Genomic DNA, 17,500 nt, shown 5'->3' with positions numbered 1-17,500 from the left:
TTTGACAGATTTCTCGTCGAAGTGTAATTATTTGTCGAGCGGCCCTGCCAAGGACTTAATTGATGCATGCGTAATTATACACTTTGTCACGGAGACCCGCTTGAACAAAGCGTCTGTGGTCTTATTAACGGGGCCGCAAGATGCCTCTTTCATCCTCCGGTCCAACAACTGCTCCGTGGCCCCCCGTAATCCAGCGGCGTAAGGAGATACAGCCGCGTCCGGGGGGCCGGCGTGTTTCGTAGATCAATTCATCGCAGCCCAGCACCCGACAGTGAGAAAGCACCCTCTCATAAATCAATCCGTTTGCCCTGACCGCTGGCTGTTAAAAGACACTGACCACAGATATGGTTCCGACACCGTCTCCCATAGCGCTATCAGCTTTCCGCTGCCAGAAAGACAAATAGTGAGATGAACTGACAGCCGACCTCTATCGGAACAGCTCACAGATGTAAAGGAGGGAACCACCAGCGCTGTGGCCTCTTGTTTAATGCTTTTATATTGCTTCACTTAATTTTTCCATGTAGCTGCACGGCTAGTATTGAATGTCCAGATTATATTCACCCCGCGGTGTGTTTTCACTGCGTGCCACCATGGACGACCTGGGCAATACATCACGCACCCGGCAACCCTCCCCCCGGCCCGTCAAGTAGGCCTTTCGGCGTGAGGGCGTGATCGGTGAGGACAGAACCATCCGGAGGGAGACGACAGAGTGTGTGCCTGCCGACCCGGGGAGACGATAGCCTGTCTCAACATCTGCTCACCGAGCAGCCCTGACACAGCAGAGGAGGTGGTGGGGTTGATGGATCATGTGGAATGGGGCTGATACGGGGGTTTACGGAGTAGCTCGGGGCAGGGAAGTGGCTCTTGGACCAGAATGCACGCTGATGTTATCTTAAAAAATGGGAGAAGCCAAACCGATTTGCTTCTGCTCCGAGCCACTTTTACATGACCAGGGTTCAGGAGAATCTAATATCTCCTTGGTTGGGAAAACAAACTCTATGGCACTGAGGGACCACAGAACTGCCCAGCCACCCACGCAGGACTGAAATCAAGATCTCGCCCTTCCTCAGCCTGCACTGACTGATCCGTCAGCCCTTCCATTAATTGCTATCTTTTTAATAGTTTTTCAATCCGGTTGCACAAAAAAGATGCACGGTGTGCCAGAGACCCCGGGGGATATTAAAATCTGAGGCACCCAGTAAATTACATGTAGGTCAAAAACAACCAAATGTGTGTAATTATGTCGGCTTTTCAATTTGGACTAGATCAGGCCTGGGCTCTGCCTTTATTGGCATGTGCTCCTGAGGGGGGATTGTGACCGTCCTCATTAACTGTCATTGAATGCGTACGTTTGGAGCGCCGGCCCACCAGATCGAGGGCTACGTGGCTATTATCAGCGTTCAGCCTGGGCTAGCCAGGGAGCCGGTGTGGTAATTACAGCCTGGCTTACGAGGCAGATACAATAAGTCTGCCTGTGTGTGTGTGTGTGTGTGTGTGTGTATGTATGTGTGGATTGAGAAGGGGGGAATTGTAACACAGGTGGGCGTTTTATTGTGTCGTCTGTGTCAGCGTGGAGCCCGTCTGCAGGCTGGCGTTGCCGTGGGAACAGGGCCGGTGGTTTTGGGCGAGCTGTGAGCCCCTGCGGCAGAACAGACTGAATCACAGGTGAGAGGGGGGTGTTAGGGGAGGAGCCGTCTCTAGGAAGGAACGCTCGATCCGCAGAGAGAGAGAGAGGGGGGGGGAGGCCCAGGCCCAGGCCCAGGCCCATCGTACAACAAAACGGCAACACTGCCAAGCCCAGTGGCATTGTGCTTGTTACACACTGTATTCCCATAAATAAGCCTGAAATAGTGCTACACACACACAGAGGCTCCGCTCAGGGGCACTGAATCTTTTGGTCATGTGTTAGTCAGACAGCAAACCACACGAACACCCATTCCTTAATAATCAGAGTGAACCTGCAAAATAACGTAGAATCTTGCCTGATTGTTGTGCTTTGCTTGTCATCCAAAAAAATTAAACATAATTTATTAGAAAATTTGAAGAGGCAGCAGTTATAACAAGGGAATAAGTCTGTTTGTGCTTTATGTTTCTGCTATTTCTAACAGAAAAAGAAAACAACATTTAAGACTTTTAGTACCGGGCCTTTAAACTGCGTACGGGGAGCCACAGAAATGAATCAATACCGTTAAAGGCAATTTAATGCCGCTTTCATGCAGTGCTCACGTCCCATAACGCACTACGAGCCGAGCGGGGTGGCGTCACAGGCTCACCTCTGCACACGGTGCTGTTCTCCACCAGTTCATGGCCAGCTTTGCACTTGCAGCGGCCGATGGGCACCATCCACTCGCCGTCGCCGTTGCAGTAGAGCTTGATGGGCACGTCCACCTCCTCGGCGTTGGGGACGCACACGCCCCTGGCCGCCACCAGCGAAGTACTCTCCGCTCCGGAGAGCGTCTCCTGGAACGAGGCCCCGTTGATGATGATGCGGGGGCACTTGCGGTAGAAGACACGCACGGCGATGAGCGACATGCAGCCGCCATAGTCCTGGAAGGCCAGGTAGAAGCCGCCACGCGACACCGGGCCGAAGCTGCGCACCTCCGTGTTGATCTTCATCACGCGGCCGCCCAGGTCCACCTGCGAGAAGCTCTCGTCGGCCGCGATGGTGTCCACCTTGATCCACGGGTTCTCCATCCACGGCGGCATCTGCTTGGTGGCCGTGTCGGCGTCCGACTCATAGTAGTAGAGGTTGAAGGTCTCCTTGCAGGAGCCTGGCACGCGTGGGATGCTGCTGCAGTCGCGCACGGAGAACTTCATCTCCACGTGGATGCGCTGGGCGCCGCGCCGGCGGATGTACTTGGTGCGCACCCAGTTGTTCTGGTTGCTGTCGAAGACGTTGCACACCTGATAGGTGCGGATGGTGTTCATGTGCTCATCATAGCCGCTCACCTCCTCCCACTGCAAGAGAGAGCACAGGGTGCGTTAGCTCACACACACACACACACACACACATACACACACACACATAACTGTTCGCCTTTGCGTCTCGCGCCCCCTCTCGCGTCTTAGCAGACGCTGCCGTTGGTGCTCACACTCGCAAATGATTTTTAATTCGTTAAGTCAGGCCTCGAAGCCACAGGACATCGGAGAACATCTTGCGGCGTGCTCTCTCGTGCCCGCCTGAGGTCTCGGGGGACGCTGGCTGAGGAGACCGGCCTTTTCCTGAGCTCTCGCCACAGCGAGAGGCTGGATTACAGGGCAGAGGCTGGAGGGAGCAGGGGGCTAGTTTAGGATGAGGAGAAGAGCCTCTCGCTGCCCTGCCAAAAGGCTCTGGCACTAAACGAGGAAAGGGGCCGGCAGTGGACAACGATCCAAGGAGACCTCGCTTGGCCGTGCTCAGCCAGGCTGGCCTGTGTTTATTTGTCTCACACTGCGCTAAAGGATGCATTATTAATGCGGATCGCTCGGTACAGGAGAGCAGGTGATAAACTCCAGCATTGACGCAGGCGGCAACTTTTTGCTGAGCTGGCTTCAGTCCGTCCTCTGGCCCTGGAACAGAGCGTCGGCACGCGATCCTTTTATACATCGTGGAAGGTAAGCGGGAAGGAAGTGGAGATTACTTGGGTGGGGGGGATTCTAGGAATAACACTGTTATCCTAACTTGACCTCAGTGATGACTCATTGATGAGTACTACACACGTTTTAAGTATTTAGATCGTGTGTTTAGACTAAGATAGTACTGTAACAAATAACATCTGTGAGAAGTGACTTTTGCTGACCCAGAAGTTAAACTGGAACGCCTTGCATGTTAGCATGTTTGCTTACGTGATTTGGAGAATGTCAGCAGCAGGTCTAAACAGAAAGTAACTCTAACAGATAACCCTAATTGCTAACTCGAATAGTTAACCTAATAGCTATCTCTAATAGTTAACCCTAATAGCTAACTCTAATAGTTAACTCTAATAGCTAACTCTAACAGTTAGCTCTAATGGCTTACTAATGGCTAACTCTAATGGCTAACTCTGACAGCTAACTCTTGACAATGCTAACATGCAAAATTTCATCCCTTTGAAATTCGCAGACCTAGATAATCAAATTACATTGATGACCATTTGTGGAGAGCGAGACCGACATCTTATTAGGTTTACAACCATATACTGCATGCACTGCAGCAGTAAGGCTACATGCACCAGGGACTTCACTGCTTGGCCCTGAGTGGCTCCAGATGCCTGCTTTGTGGTTTCCCACCCAGCTGAAGCCAGGGGCCCCCAGTCCCAAACAACCAGGCTTCCAGCCGTGGGGGGAGTGGGAATTATGAACGTGTCCAGAGAGGAAAGCCCTTATCTTCCCCTTTAAAGCCCTCTCCACGTTACGTCCTTAGAGACCCCCCCCCCATCCCAGACCTCACCCGGCTCTCACCCGCGGACCCCACCCCCCACCCCTCCGGGCCTTCTCACTCTTCACTTCACAGCTGACATAATTTCCCAAATTAGTCGGCGCTTAACGATGATTTTGACAGAGTTTTGACGGGATTCGGGGAGTAAGTCAAGCCTCATGCTCAAAACCCCCCATTCCATCAAACACGCTCGGACTAATTAGAGCAGTCTTCCTCCACTACCCTTTTGTTCCTTGCTGTTATGTCCCAATTATTCTCTGCAGACAGAACAAAATTATTCTGAGTACATATTGGGTCATGAACGCCTGAACAATGCAATGCGCAGCATTTAGGAATCTGGTCATTATTGTAACTTCTGGTGGGTGCTGCATTAAAAAACTAGAAATTACAGCTTTCCCAGGGCTCGGGAGGTGGGATTTAAAACAAAGGATTAATGATGGAGCATTTAGCTTGCTTTGATAGGGCTCATTCCCCCCGCAGGCTTGCCGTAGAGAATTTACGGTCTGCCTTATGGTCTGGGTCTTACAAATCAGCGAATGTGTCTGGGGTCACAGGCAGCCGTTGACTCCGCCCCCTCCCTTCAAAATCAGAGCGTTCTTCTAGTGAGGCCTGGCTGCAGGCCAGTTAAACAACGGAACGGCGCAGCGTCCTTCGACCGACCAAATCAGAGGGAAATGGAAAGGGATTCAAAGTTTAAATAAGAAATAAAAATAAAAAAGCAAAAGTGGTTGCTAATGAGAGATGGGTCAGCGAGTTGCCATGCATGATGGGAAGGAGGTGAGGGTTGGAACTGGTTTTGCATGGCCGCGTTGTGAAGGAGAGCCTCTTTTTTTGTCCTGCCATGGCTGTGCTGCCGCTCTTTCATCACAGCCAGCAGACGGAACCAAATGGGCCATAATAAGGCCCCAGCGATCAAGCGCCGAGTGTGAAATGGAATGAAACGTCTTCATTTTCTCAGGCCCCTCCCCTCCTCCCGGCCCCGGGGGTGTGCAGCTGAAGGTGGTCGTGTCTTTTAAGATGTGAGGACGGTGGGGTGTGTAGCTCTAAGGGGACGGAGGTTTCGCAATCCGTCCAATTATTTCGACGCCCTCTTTCAGTCTGACGAGTTCGTTGCTGCCAGACGGCATTCTTTCGTGTCAAGTTGCGCATTAAAAGTACCGGGCGTTTTTTGTTGGTTTTTTTTTGACAGTGACGATGAAGAAGACGTGCGCGAAGCCCGCCGAACTGGGAAATTCTGAGACTCCTGATTAGATGTCAGGTTCTCGCTACTCGATCAGCCAGTCCTGTGAGCATTGTTTCCAAAGAATGGCCGTGCTCCGAGGAGCTTTGTTCTGGGAATCTGCGGGTAGGCCGCCTTTCTCTGGGGGACAGAACTGGAAGCACAACCCAAGACAGGACAAGCATGCAGGGGCCAAGCTGCTCTCTGCAGAGGTCTCTCTTCAGGGCCGGGATCCCAGCATAAAGGCCTGTGTAGGAAGAGGAGCGTCCTTAATTCTGGCACCCTCTCTATAGTCCTAAGGCTGGGCACCCAAACAGCAAGCGCTCCGAGCTCACTCTGCCAGAAGTTCAGTGCACTCTGCGCTGGGGCACCTGGCCTGGGCGCCAGGCGGGAACCCAGACCTGGGCTCTCTGGACACCACAGCCACGTATCTGCCGTCTTGTCACAGTGACCAAATATCGAAGTGAAGTTCATTTCGTCACCAAAGCCAATACCGTACTGTGCTGATGTAAAGTGCTTTGAATGAACTTTTTCTATGAAACACGCAATAAAAAACCCAACTTGCCTTGCCCTGCCAGTGCAGGCCAAGGCGATCGTAACGCCATCCTGCTCTTGTGGAGTGCGTCTAAGCCGTGGCTTATGAGTGTCCTGCATCACGCATACATTGGCCATGTCATTAAAGACACATGTGGCCTTGTTTTTGGCACACTGAAACCGAAACTCGCTAGACAGCGCAAATAAGTGGGGGAGACAGAAGCATTCTTGCATGTCTCGGTGACTTGTTCCAGGGAACATTTCTTCAGATGTTGAGCGGTAATGTTCTCAGGATTTAACTTTAGATTCAATAACTCTCTTGACACCCTAGGAGGGAAAAAGTTCAGCTGAACTTTCATCTGTTTGCTTCTCTGACATTCCCTCTCTGGCTGTAATATGTATAGCCATGTGTAACAGACTGCTCTAGGGGCACCAGGGGCTAGCTTCTCTGTACAGCCGAGCATAACGGACCGCTCTGGGGGTACTAGGGGCACTGGGGGCTAGCTTCTCTGTACAGCTGATTTTAACAGACTGCTCTGTTCTGGGGTCACTGGGGGCTAGCTTCTCTGTACAGCCATGTATAACAGACTGCTCTGGGCTCACTGGGGGCTAGCTTCTCTGTACAGCCATGCGTAATGGCCTGCTCTGGGGGTACTGGGGGCTAGCTTCCGGGCGCTAAGAAGTTATCAGCAAGCACCTTTTTTTCCTGCAAAACAAACTGCTGTACCGTAACACGAGTCTTGTATTTTTAGCGACTGCAGCAACCTTGCTAATGAACCTCCATGACAGCCACCGTCAGGAAGCACCTAAGACCAGCCACCGTGTATTTCGTCAATGAAACGCATAGAGAATGAAAATGGCAAAAGAAGCCTTGTAGGAGGGAATCTGTTGCGGAACTGGGTATAAAAACATCATTCACAGGGAGGCGAGAGGGAAACATACCGGAGGCTAAGATGCTCCATTTCAATTGTGGGAAACCTGTCACTAGAGACGTCTGTCCTGAGGGGGGACGTGTGGGACAAATGACACCCGGGCCCTGGGTTAAATTACACAGTGGTGCAAGTCCACGTCCCCATGTACTCTTGTGCTTCTCACCACAAGCAGGGTGGAAAGAGAGTGAGGGAGAGAGAGACAGAGCGAGCCCCACTAACTGAACTGTCTTTAGTACTCAACTCTGATATTTCTTCCATCTACTGGTAATGCGTAACATGTGACGTTGGACAAATAAGCTTCCTATTGGTCTTTAACCCTTTCCTTTGCAATATCCATGTGGATCAGGTTTGTGTATCCCCTTTGAATACGTCACAGACAACAGGCCTCACGTTGCCAAACTGGACTTGATGCTTCAATCTTTACATCGCATTATGACCACAGAGACTTTGTGTCTTTGATGAGGAGGCCCGAAAATTGTAAAATGCACTTTTAAAGACCAGCTCTAATTGACAGGGAAACAGAACTAATGGTCATTTGGGTTTTGAAATGACGTCCACGGAATACACCCTAAACCCATTCCCTCTTTAGAGGAGGCTGTACACTGTGTTTGGTGATATATTATAACCAGACGTGAGCCATCTGTTTCTTTACAACTCTTTGTAGCTCTGCTCATGCTGACCACTAATACAGAAAGCGTGTTGTCAGCTATATGCAGCACCGTGCTGCCTGGAATTAGGCAGAGAAACCGCGCAATCTTTGGAAAAGGCTTTGTGTTAGCCAGCATTGGGTATCCCAACAGGGCCGTTTCAAGAGTCCCAGTCATCTGGTTCCTGCATATTCATGTTTATTTTCCAAATCCATTAGCTTCCATTTAAATGAGCATTAATGAGAAGGACAGTGATAATATGCTGAAACAATTCATTATGATGTGTGGGTTATTAATTCCTTTTTCATTTTTTAAAATGAGTTCCATTAATTGTACAAGCATAAAAAACCTACACTGCTGTCACTAACAAGAAGCAGGTGTTAGCAAACACAGCGTTTGTGTGAATTCTCTCATCTAAATGATTTCGCTCGCAATACTAACAGGAAATGCGCACAACGCAGCAGTTACGATTCAAGCAAATGCTGCCTTGCGGACGGGGCTCCGGGGGCCTTCTCTCACATCTCCCTGACGTCGGAGCTCCACAGACCTCCGGTGAATAAAAATGCTTGCGGTGTGACGTTCTTTATCAGAGCTGTCCCTTCTTCAAACACGGCCCGGGCGCGGGAACACAAAGTGTTTGCTGACACGGGCCCGGACGAGCAGCACGCTTAGGCTCAGCAGGACGGGCCGCTCCTCTCCGGTGCGCACGCGTGCGTGCTGTGGGTCTGCGCATTTTAGCTTTTTCTTGTTTGCGCGTGGAGAGAAATAACTTCGCACGTGACCGGGCATTCACGTTCAACAGAGGGAGGTCCGAGTCTCTCGCGCGGAAGGCACAGGCTGACGTCGTGGGACCTTCGTCTGCCGTTCCGGCGCGCGAGCGTGCGATTCGGCGCCGCTGCGCAGGCTACTGCTCGGCTAGCTGTGGAGCGCATAAAAGCTAAACAAGAAATAAAACCTGCTCACAGCGGGTGGTGATAAACGTTCAGTAATAATAACTTCCTCTACCGAAGAATTATGGTGTTACAGCCATCAGCACAAGCGCGTCACATAACGGCGCCGCCCGCACTCACGGGGGTGCAAGAATTCACAACTCCAGAGTGAAAAAGGGCCCAGTAACAAAGCGCAGGGATGAATGACCGACCGAACGGCTCTCACATCTGGAAATTTTCTCCGTGCACACCGCGGGATAGGTTCGAGTTTATTTAACAAAGCTACTCAGCGTTATGAAAGCCGACCGTTGACGGAGCACTCCATATTTTGACTGCTATTGATCTTGTAGTCTGGCCCTTGGGACTCTGCACGGGGCGCAATTCACTCACTAAGGTCTCTGGGAGTCTTGCCCACCTGTTCTGCACTAGGGCAGAATGCTGCCTTTTCCCAAAACAATCCAGGCTGTACAGATGCCTCGCACTCGTACATCATCTCACTACGCTGAGAAGAGGGTACTTCTGGGTTTTTTCTTAAATGCAATATTATATCAGCTATAAAACAGCTCAGCCTCTGACTTGGACCGTTCAACAGTGTCCTTTAAAGTTGAATTCCCCTCTCTGTGAATCAGGACGGACGTTCCTCGAGCAGTTAACGCATGTTAGGTATACAAGTTTATGAAAAGAAACACTGGGTCGCAGTTCAGTGAGTGATTTAAGGCGATTTTTTTCTAACCAGGCGTTCTCTGTGAAGTCCTTGGGCTTTGAGTCATTTGTTCAAATTAAACTGACTTGTGTCACTCTTTCTTTCAAACATTTTCATTTAAAAAAACATTTTTTTTACACACATGATAAAAGAGATGACGCAAAGCACGTGCAATTGCGCGCGCCTCGCTGGAGGATAAGAGGAATGCGAATCTCATCTCTGCGATTGGATCCAGAACCGCAGGTTTGGTACGGTGCGCGTTTTGTTCTCTCTCGCCGATCACACCGAGGACGAGGCCCTGCAGCCTCTGATCTGACGTGACGAGGGTGAGCAAAATTGGGTTTGAAAAACTTTGAAGTTGCACTGCTAGCCTGTCCAAAATCTTTCCATTATTGTTTTCTCTTTTTCTTTATTTTTTCCCCCCTCTCCATGTCCTGACTGTATGCAGACACACGGCGCGGCGTAATTTAAAACAGCCACCCCCAAAACAGGCCGCAGAAGCATAAATAATTGAATAAAATAAGTGTTTTGTTTCTGAAATATACAAGCAAATTACTTCAACGGCATATTTTTCTGTTTTCAGACCCAGCGGGTCAAGATTCTGGGCTGGCGTGTGGCTTTCCGCCCAGGTAGAACTCGCGTTCTGGTATGCTGTTCGGAAAGCCAGCGTGTCCAAATGTGGCGCAGAGGGCCCAAGAGGCGGGAACATGTCCGGGCCTCACGTGAGCGCAGAGTCAGGACGTCAGTGTGGGAGTGCAGTTCGGCAAAAACGTCCGCCGGCTTACCTCGTCTGTAGTCGCTACGTTAAACACCTATTTGGCATTTCAGAAAAGCAATGACACTTACACTGTTGTCACTGGATCCCGACGCAGGAAACACGGTCCAGCCCAGTTCTGCTGTGGCCGTTGTGGAGTCCATTAACGTTTCTGTGGGGTCGAGAGAAAAGACTCGAGGTCACAGTCGAGTAAACATGGCTAAACGTGATGTTTCAGCACTTTAAACACCGTCAAAGTGAGACGAGTCGTTTCGCGCCATGTTTTAGGGACTTCGTAATCTTGGAATCAGCGTTTACAGTTTGAGTAGCCGAGGTTGAAAGAACACGGCTATAAATGTGAAATGTAGATGCTAATCTTTCTCATCCTCTGGCGAACTTATGTTGAAATGTAATAAAATATGGCATATGAGCATTTCATCATTTTCTCCAGAATAACATCTTAGTCATGTACGGTGCTTCAGATACAACAGAACAGACTGCTGCATAAAACATTATCAACACATCAGACGAGTGCCAGCATTGGATCGGCTTTGTTATTCCAACTGTCCAAAGCAGGAATGCTGGAAAAAAGTGCGGGGAAGAGGGAAATATCAGCTTCCACTTTCCCACTAAACCATTCAGCCGGGATCAGGCGGAGACGAGCGCTTGCTCTACGGCATCCTCTCGGGAAGGGGCGTGTGGTACGGGATGTGGGACGGGAGAAGGACAGCGTTAAGCCACCAGGGATGCTTCCAATAAAGTCTTACTCCCAGATTGACATGGGGAATCACTAATCAGCCCCTGTCTTTGCCCTCAATATGTCTTTGCAGACTTTTAGGTTATTTGCAAAGATAACAATTTAGGCTCTGGTATGCGATTCCGAGATGAGAATGACATGCAAGCGCATAATGTGCACTGCAAGTGAATTCATGCACTCTGTGTTTAGGATCTTCTGCATAAGCAGGGAGAATTATGTATGTTGTAACAGTGGAAATGTATCGACATGGACCAGTGACTTCCACGTGAACCACAGATCCCTTTCAAACCATTCCAGGCGAAGTCTGCGTATGTTTTCGCAAACCTAGAGACGCACGGGCTCATGCCGCCGCAGGGTATGCGCACAAGCCCCCTTTTGTGTGTGCGCGTCACGTGCGCCGAGGATCGGGCCTCACATGTCACCCGCTTGGGGTAGGGGGGTGGGGTGGAATGATAATCCACGTGGAAGGGAATGGGTCGCCGGTCTCGGCGGAAATCAGCTCACGCCGATAACCTGAGCCTGTTTTCCCCAGTGGCCCCGGTAGCCATCATCCCCCACCATCACCACGACACGCTTCCGCCACTCCATCAGAGAGGCACCGCCACTCGGTCCGGAAAGCGCAGCCTTCAGAGGGCGGCCACCCTCTCGGCTCCGGATTAACCGGTGTAATAGTATAGCGCCAGTAATTGGGGTCAAAGGTAACACTTACTCTGGTTCGACATGGAGTCCTCAGGAGCTGGCAGGTGGGCGTGTGCCATTCGCGTCCGTCTCGCAAAAAACTCTGACATGATTGATCCGCGATCACGTCTTAATTAAATTCCTTTGCTAATTAGAGCAAAGCCAAGTTGACAGACTTCACAAGAAGACACATGACGGCATTTGATAGAAAAAAAATGAAGAAAGGGCCTTTAATCACAGATTAAGACAGCTGTTCTGATTTCCCTGTTACAAGCCCTCGAGTATAAAACACATTTTTTGTAGCCCTAACTTGAAGCTGACGTAATTAGTGGTTTTACGAGTCTTAGCTATTGGAAACATTTACCCATTTGCCCCGTTTTCGTTAATCGTGGACCGGGGTGCTGGAAAGTTTCAGATGAGCTTCAGAGCTAGCTGTCATTTAGATGGACCCTCTGTGCACAGAAGCTCTGCACTGGAATCCCTCCCCGCTCAGTTCTAGCTGGACGTGTGCCATTTTGGCACAATCGTGACCTCTGATTTCCTCTGGCTGTTCTCTGGGGAAAACCAAAGTTCCCAATTAACCAGTTCTCCATGTAAACAGATTATTTTTGGGGCTCGTTGCATTCCAGGGCTGAACTGGGCTGTACAAGTGAACATTCAGTTCGTTCATCACGAACCTCCGATCTTACGATTAGGCTTGTACAACATTGCCAGCACTGCCACTGATAAAGCCACACAAAGCGGGTTGTGCCTTCGGTAGCTTTGTGAAAGGATAATTATATGTGGTAATGATAACGGCGACTGTGGGCGAGGCACACCGAGGCATCGCGAGGCCCTTCGCCAGGGTCTAAGGGCATGCGGTGAACTGTAAACTGCAAAGAATGCGTTTCCGAATGCAGATGTTAGCAAAGTCGGCGAAAGTAGGAAAGTTAGAGAAAATAACAAAATGATGCCCCATTTGCGGTCCTGGGCCTGAAACGCGCCAGCGCTGATGCACAGGAAATGCCTCTCCTCTCATGCACCCAGTCTGAATCAGCACTGCTTCAGTTACAGGTAGTAGGAGAATGCTCCTGTACCCTGGCTGGGTCTGCCGTGGCCGGGCCGGGCCCGGGGGTTCCACGACACCCTACGGCCCAGAGGAGTAGATGCGGGACACGGGGTCCCAGATCTTGGTGGCGGCCTGCACGCAATCATCTGTGCGTGACTGCCGCAGCCTGGCCCGGAGCTCTGCCGACGAGACAGAGCGAGAGAATGCGAGAAAGAGATAGAGAGAAATCTGCATCAAGGTAGGGAGCTAACGCTTGGCAGTGTGTAGAGGTGATGACACATTGCACCCGAGGCCTCTGAGCCAGACCAGGTTACCACAAAGCCCGACACGGATGTATCACTGCCTTCACGAGGCACGGGAGAATGGATCGGCTCAAGCGGGGAAGCGTCCTGGAAGCAACGGAAGATCTGAATATTCCACTCTGTGAGCTGCGCTCAAAGGCCCGGAAAGCTCTGAGCTCTTTCCGCAACACCTAGTAAAAGTCACGCCGGATTTTTCAGGCAGGCTGCAAATATCTCTGGTGTGATGGAGGTGTCGAGGAAAGGGCCTGGCCCAAAAGGGCGGCCGGCGCGTTCGTGGAAGCGCGCCCTGCTCTCGGCTGAGCTGTCGGGAGCCACGGCATTTCCAGTGACAGTTAGAAAGGCCAGCTGTTCGTCCCAAGGCCTTAAACAAAGGAGGCCCTGCACACTGGCCCACATTAATTAATAGGAAACAGGATCCTTTCAGGCTGAGGATTACTGCAGGGGAGACTGGCTGGTCAGCCACACTCCCCCCCCCAAAAAATAGAGGCACCTGTTTATCGCCCACGTTTCCAATGGCCACCAAAGATTATTTGTGAGAGCTTACTGCTCATTAGCAGGAGGACTGTTTATTTGGGGGAGATCAGTACTGGGGCTGAAAACCAAGGAATTCCACACACAGCAGGAAGTCCCTTTCACACACACACACACACACACACACACACATACACATACACACACACACACACACACACACACACACACACACACACACACACACACACACACACACATACACACACACACACACACACACACACACACATACACACACACACACACATACACATACACACACACACACACACATACACACACACACACACACACACACACACACACACACACACACACACTCATAAGATGCATAATGTCCCTCAAGTCAGTAAGTAATTGGAAACACAATTTTTGATGCACTTTTTAGCTCTGTACAAATATTTGATTCAAAATGGAACAATTCCACTGGATAATGGTGAAAGTTACACAAGTCCATATGGTGGTTTAACACATTGTGGTACAGAGAGCTGCACATTTGTACTCCTGACTGGCTGTGTGTGATGTGATTACTGGCTTAATGCGCATCTGAGCTAACTAAACACCTCAAGCTCGCTATAGATATAACGGCAGGTACTTCTGCGTGCTTCTGCAGACCACTGCTGTTGTCTCGGTACTGTACCAGTACAGGAGGCCATTATGAGACTGAGAAATCACATCAAATTGATCAAAAACATAGTCAAAGTATTTGGTACATCAAGATCAGATAAAAAAGGGTTCAACTGTGCTTGTAACTTCATAAAATGCCTGTAGATTGCCAGGATAAAGTCTCGTGGAACTCTCTTAAGATGAACCTGTGCTGGTATGATGCAAAAAGGTGCATGTGTGGGGGAACAGTAGCATACTACCTACTCAGAGCCAATCGGATGCCTGAAAACTCACAGGACGCTGTTTCAGCTTGTGGTGTGACAAGGACCCAGAGCATACAAGTTAAGCAACTGCTTTGTTTTTGTACATAAAAAGTGCAACGTTCTCGGCCAGAAGAGTCCGCAATGAATATTTTATTGACCGTTATGTTCATTTGTTCAGCTGACTTACTTCTGATCTCCTTACTTCCAAACTGTTGTGACTAATATATAGAAGAAACATATATAAGAAGTTATCTTCTAACCGAATTACCTCAAAATGTGCTACACTTTAATCACATGGTCACTGATTGATTTTGAGCCCAATATGCTTAGAACTCACTTTTCATTTGTAGCTACAGAGGTGCTCTCAGGCCTTCAGATGGACTCCAGTTAATAAAGTAACCCAGGAACAGGATTCAGGGTTTCGCTGTGAGGGGACTCTTACCCAGGCTGCCAGGTAAATGTTTGAAGATGGAAGCAGAGCATTGACATGTCAGGGTGGAGGTCAGATAAGAGCAAGTGCCTCACAGAATGGCCCACAGCCGAATTAAGGCAGGATGGGAAGAGGGTGTGTGCTGCCATTCAAATGAGTGCCGTGACCACCTCTACCACCACTGCCATCTAATTTATGGCATTTAGCTGACGCTTTTTATCCAAGGCGACTCACAATTATGACTGAGCGCAACTTGAGCAGTTGCGGGTTAAGGGTCTTGCTCAGGGGCACAACCGTGGCAACTTGAACCAGCAACCTTCTGATTACAAGTCAAGTACCTTAACTACTGTTACCACCACTACCACCAGCACTATCACCACAGTTACCACCACTACCACTACCGTTACCACCGCTACCACCACCACTATCACCATGGTTACCACCACTACCAGCACGGTTACAACTGTTACCACCACTACCACCACCACTATCACCACGGTTACCACCACTACCACTACCGTTACCACCGCTACCACCACCACTATCACCATGGTTACCACCACTACCAGCACGGTTACAACTGTTACCACCACTACCACCACCACTATCACCACGGTTACCACCACTACCACCACGGTTACAACTGTTACCACCACTACCACCACCACTATCACCACGGTTACCACCACTACCACCACGGTTACAACTGTTACCACCACTACCACCAGCACTATCACCACGGTTACCACCACTACCACTACTGTTACCACCGCTACCACCACCACTATCACCATGGTTACCACCACTACCACCACGGTTACAACTGTTACCACCACTACCACCACCACTATCACCACGGTTACCACCACTACCACCACGGTTACAACTGTTACCACCACTACCACCACCACTATCACCACGGTTACCACCACTACCACCACCAGTGCTCTGTCCCACATGAAAGCCCCTCTCTGTTGCTCTCACAGGCCCACCGTTCGCTCTTGCTCAAACAGCAACAGGGCAACTTCATATGAGCGGTCACAGGCTGCTTTTAGCGTGCCACAGCAGAGGTTTTCTGACTCACCGAGAGGAACGCTCGTCAGGACCTGCTGTAACATGAGGACCCCATGGGAAACCCCCTGGTAGTGACGATTCGTGTTTACATGACAACTGCGTTGTCCTGTCATAAGTCAGAGTGAAGGCCCGCAGTCCCGCGGTGGGGAGGAAGGGTGAGACAGCACACGTGCCCCTGGAGGTCCCCAACGTCTTTCAGCACAACTGGGGTCTATTAGCTTGAATGCCTATGTCCACCATGCTATAGAGCGGCTGTGTATGGTAATTGAGTCCGTATGCCTGCGAGGGAGAGGGGGCAGTGGGATTGGGCTCGGAGAGGGAGGCTTAGCCGATAGGGTGGCGCGGACCCAAATCCCCCCCCTTCTGCTCCGAGAAGTCAAACACCCAATCAGTATGCATTGGGCCTTACATGTGTCTGTTGAGGGCTCGCAGTCTACCGGAGAGATTTATGAGGACTCTGGGGTTACTGCTAAGCAGAAAAGGCCAGGTTTGGGGGGGAATGATGACAGTGATGTAGGAGTGTGTGGGAGTGGAGTGATGCGTTGGTGCAGAGGGGAGGTGGGGGTCTTCTCCAGTGGGTCAGGAGTGTGCTTCTGAAGAACAGTCTGTAGATCACACGACCGCAGCCAGTGGAGCACTGGTGGGTGCTGACAGGTTGACTTAGCTCCCTGTTCTCAGAGTCTGCTCGCACGCTGCACCATCGTCAGCCGTCAACCCTTTACAAGGTTGACTAGCACATCATTCAAAGCAGCTGAATGTACTGGAGGTAAAATAGGAGAGAAGAGGAAAAGAGAGGAACAGAAAAAGCAACGAGCACACACTGTTTTTAGTTCTCTCGCACACCCAAGCCCCTCACACACACACACACACACAGTGTACTGACAAGTGAGACATCCTTGAACGCTCTCTAATTTATGTTTGTCTCAAGGCCAGTCCCCAGCTTCAACCCCAAGCGCCTCTTTAATGGTACTTTTAATGGCTCCGTGTTTTTTCTGTGAAAAGCTTAATTATTTACCCTGAATGGGACTCACAAGGGGACCACAAAATGGTAATTGCAGGCCTCGCTCAGGCTCCCTCCTGTGGAACGGCCCGGCTTCGGAAGATTGCCTGCGTCCGACAACACAGGGAAATGTGGACCGAGTCCGGGCCCATGCTGACAGACAGATTGCTTTTCCGACAGATTACAATTTTGGAGCACATAGTAACTTATTCTCCAAATCCACGGCCGGATTACCGAATCCCACTGCAGGGTGCCAGTCATTCCGAACTCTGGTTTTCTTTGCACGTATGAGGAATGTTATTTCTGTTAACGGCAGTGGGCGACAGTCGTTAAGCTGCAGTGGTGATATGAACATTGGTATGAATGTGTTTTGCTTTCGAGTGGAGGCCATATTTCAAAGTCATTACTGTGAAAAGATGATAAATTTTGCTCTAAATAGCATGGGGAAAAAAGTGTCAGTTTAATGATGAACATAAATTTAAAGGCCATATGTAGGGTGGCCTATATTCTCCAGGACTGACCGAATGCTTGCGGGAGGCGGGAGAATTCTCACTCACACGCTCCAATGGCCGGGTTCACTACCGCGCAGCGCAGAATTTTCACCAATTGGATTCACTGGATTGAGCTAAACGTCTGTGCGGTGAGATCCGTCTGGAAAACGCCCAGTACGAGCCGTGTGCGGATCACCTTCGCC

General features: G+C 50.2%; 1 protein-coding gene across 3 annotated transcripts in view; it reads right to left on the bottom strand.

Moving 5' to 3' along the window:
• ephb2b (eph receptor B2b) overlaps positions 1 to 17,500 on the bottom strand; it is a 124,184-nt gene that overhangs the window by 60,734 nt on the left and 45,950 nt on the right. For all 3 annotated transcript variants that reach the window (XM_027024339.2, XM_027024347.2, XM_027024355.2), the window contains exons 2-3: positions 10,207 to 10,286; positions 2,274 to 2,958 (exon numbers count right to left, since the gene is read on the bottom strand). In XM_027024339.2, the coding sequence (XP_026880140.2) occupies positions 2,274 to 2,958; positions 10,207 to 10,286 (765 nt within the window). The remainder of the gene's footprint in view (positions 1 to 2,273; positions 2,959 to 10,206; positions 10,287 to 17,500) is intronic.

This window comes from Electrophorus electricus, chromosome 20 (assembly GCF_013358815.1).
Source record: "Electrophorus electricus isolate fEleEle1 chromosome 20, fEleEle1.pri, whole genome shotgun sequence".
NCBI classification, from domain to species: domain Eukaryota; kingdom Metazoa; phylum Chordata; class Actinopteri; order Gymnotiformes; family Gymnotidae; genus Electrophorus; species Electrophorus electricus.
The sequence above is the reverse complement of the archived record's forward strand: the minus strand, read 5'-3'. Positions and strand labels throughout refer to the sequence as shown.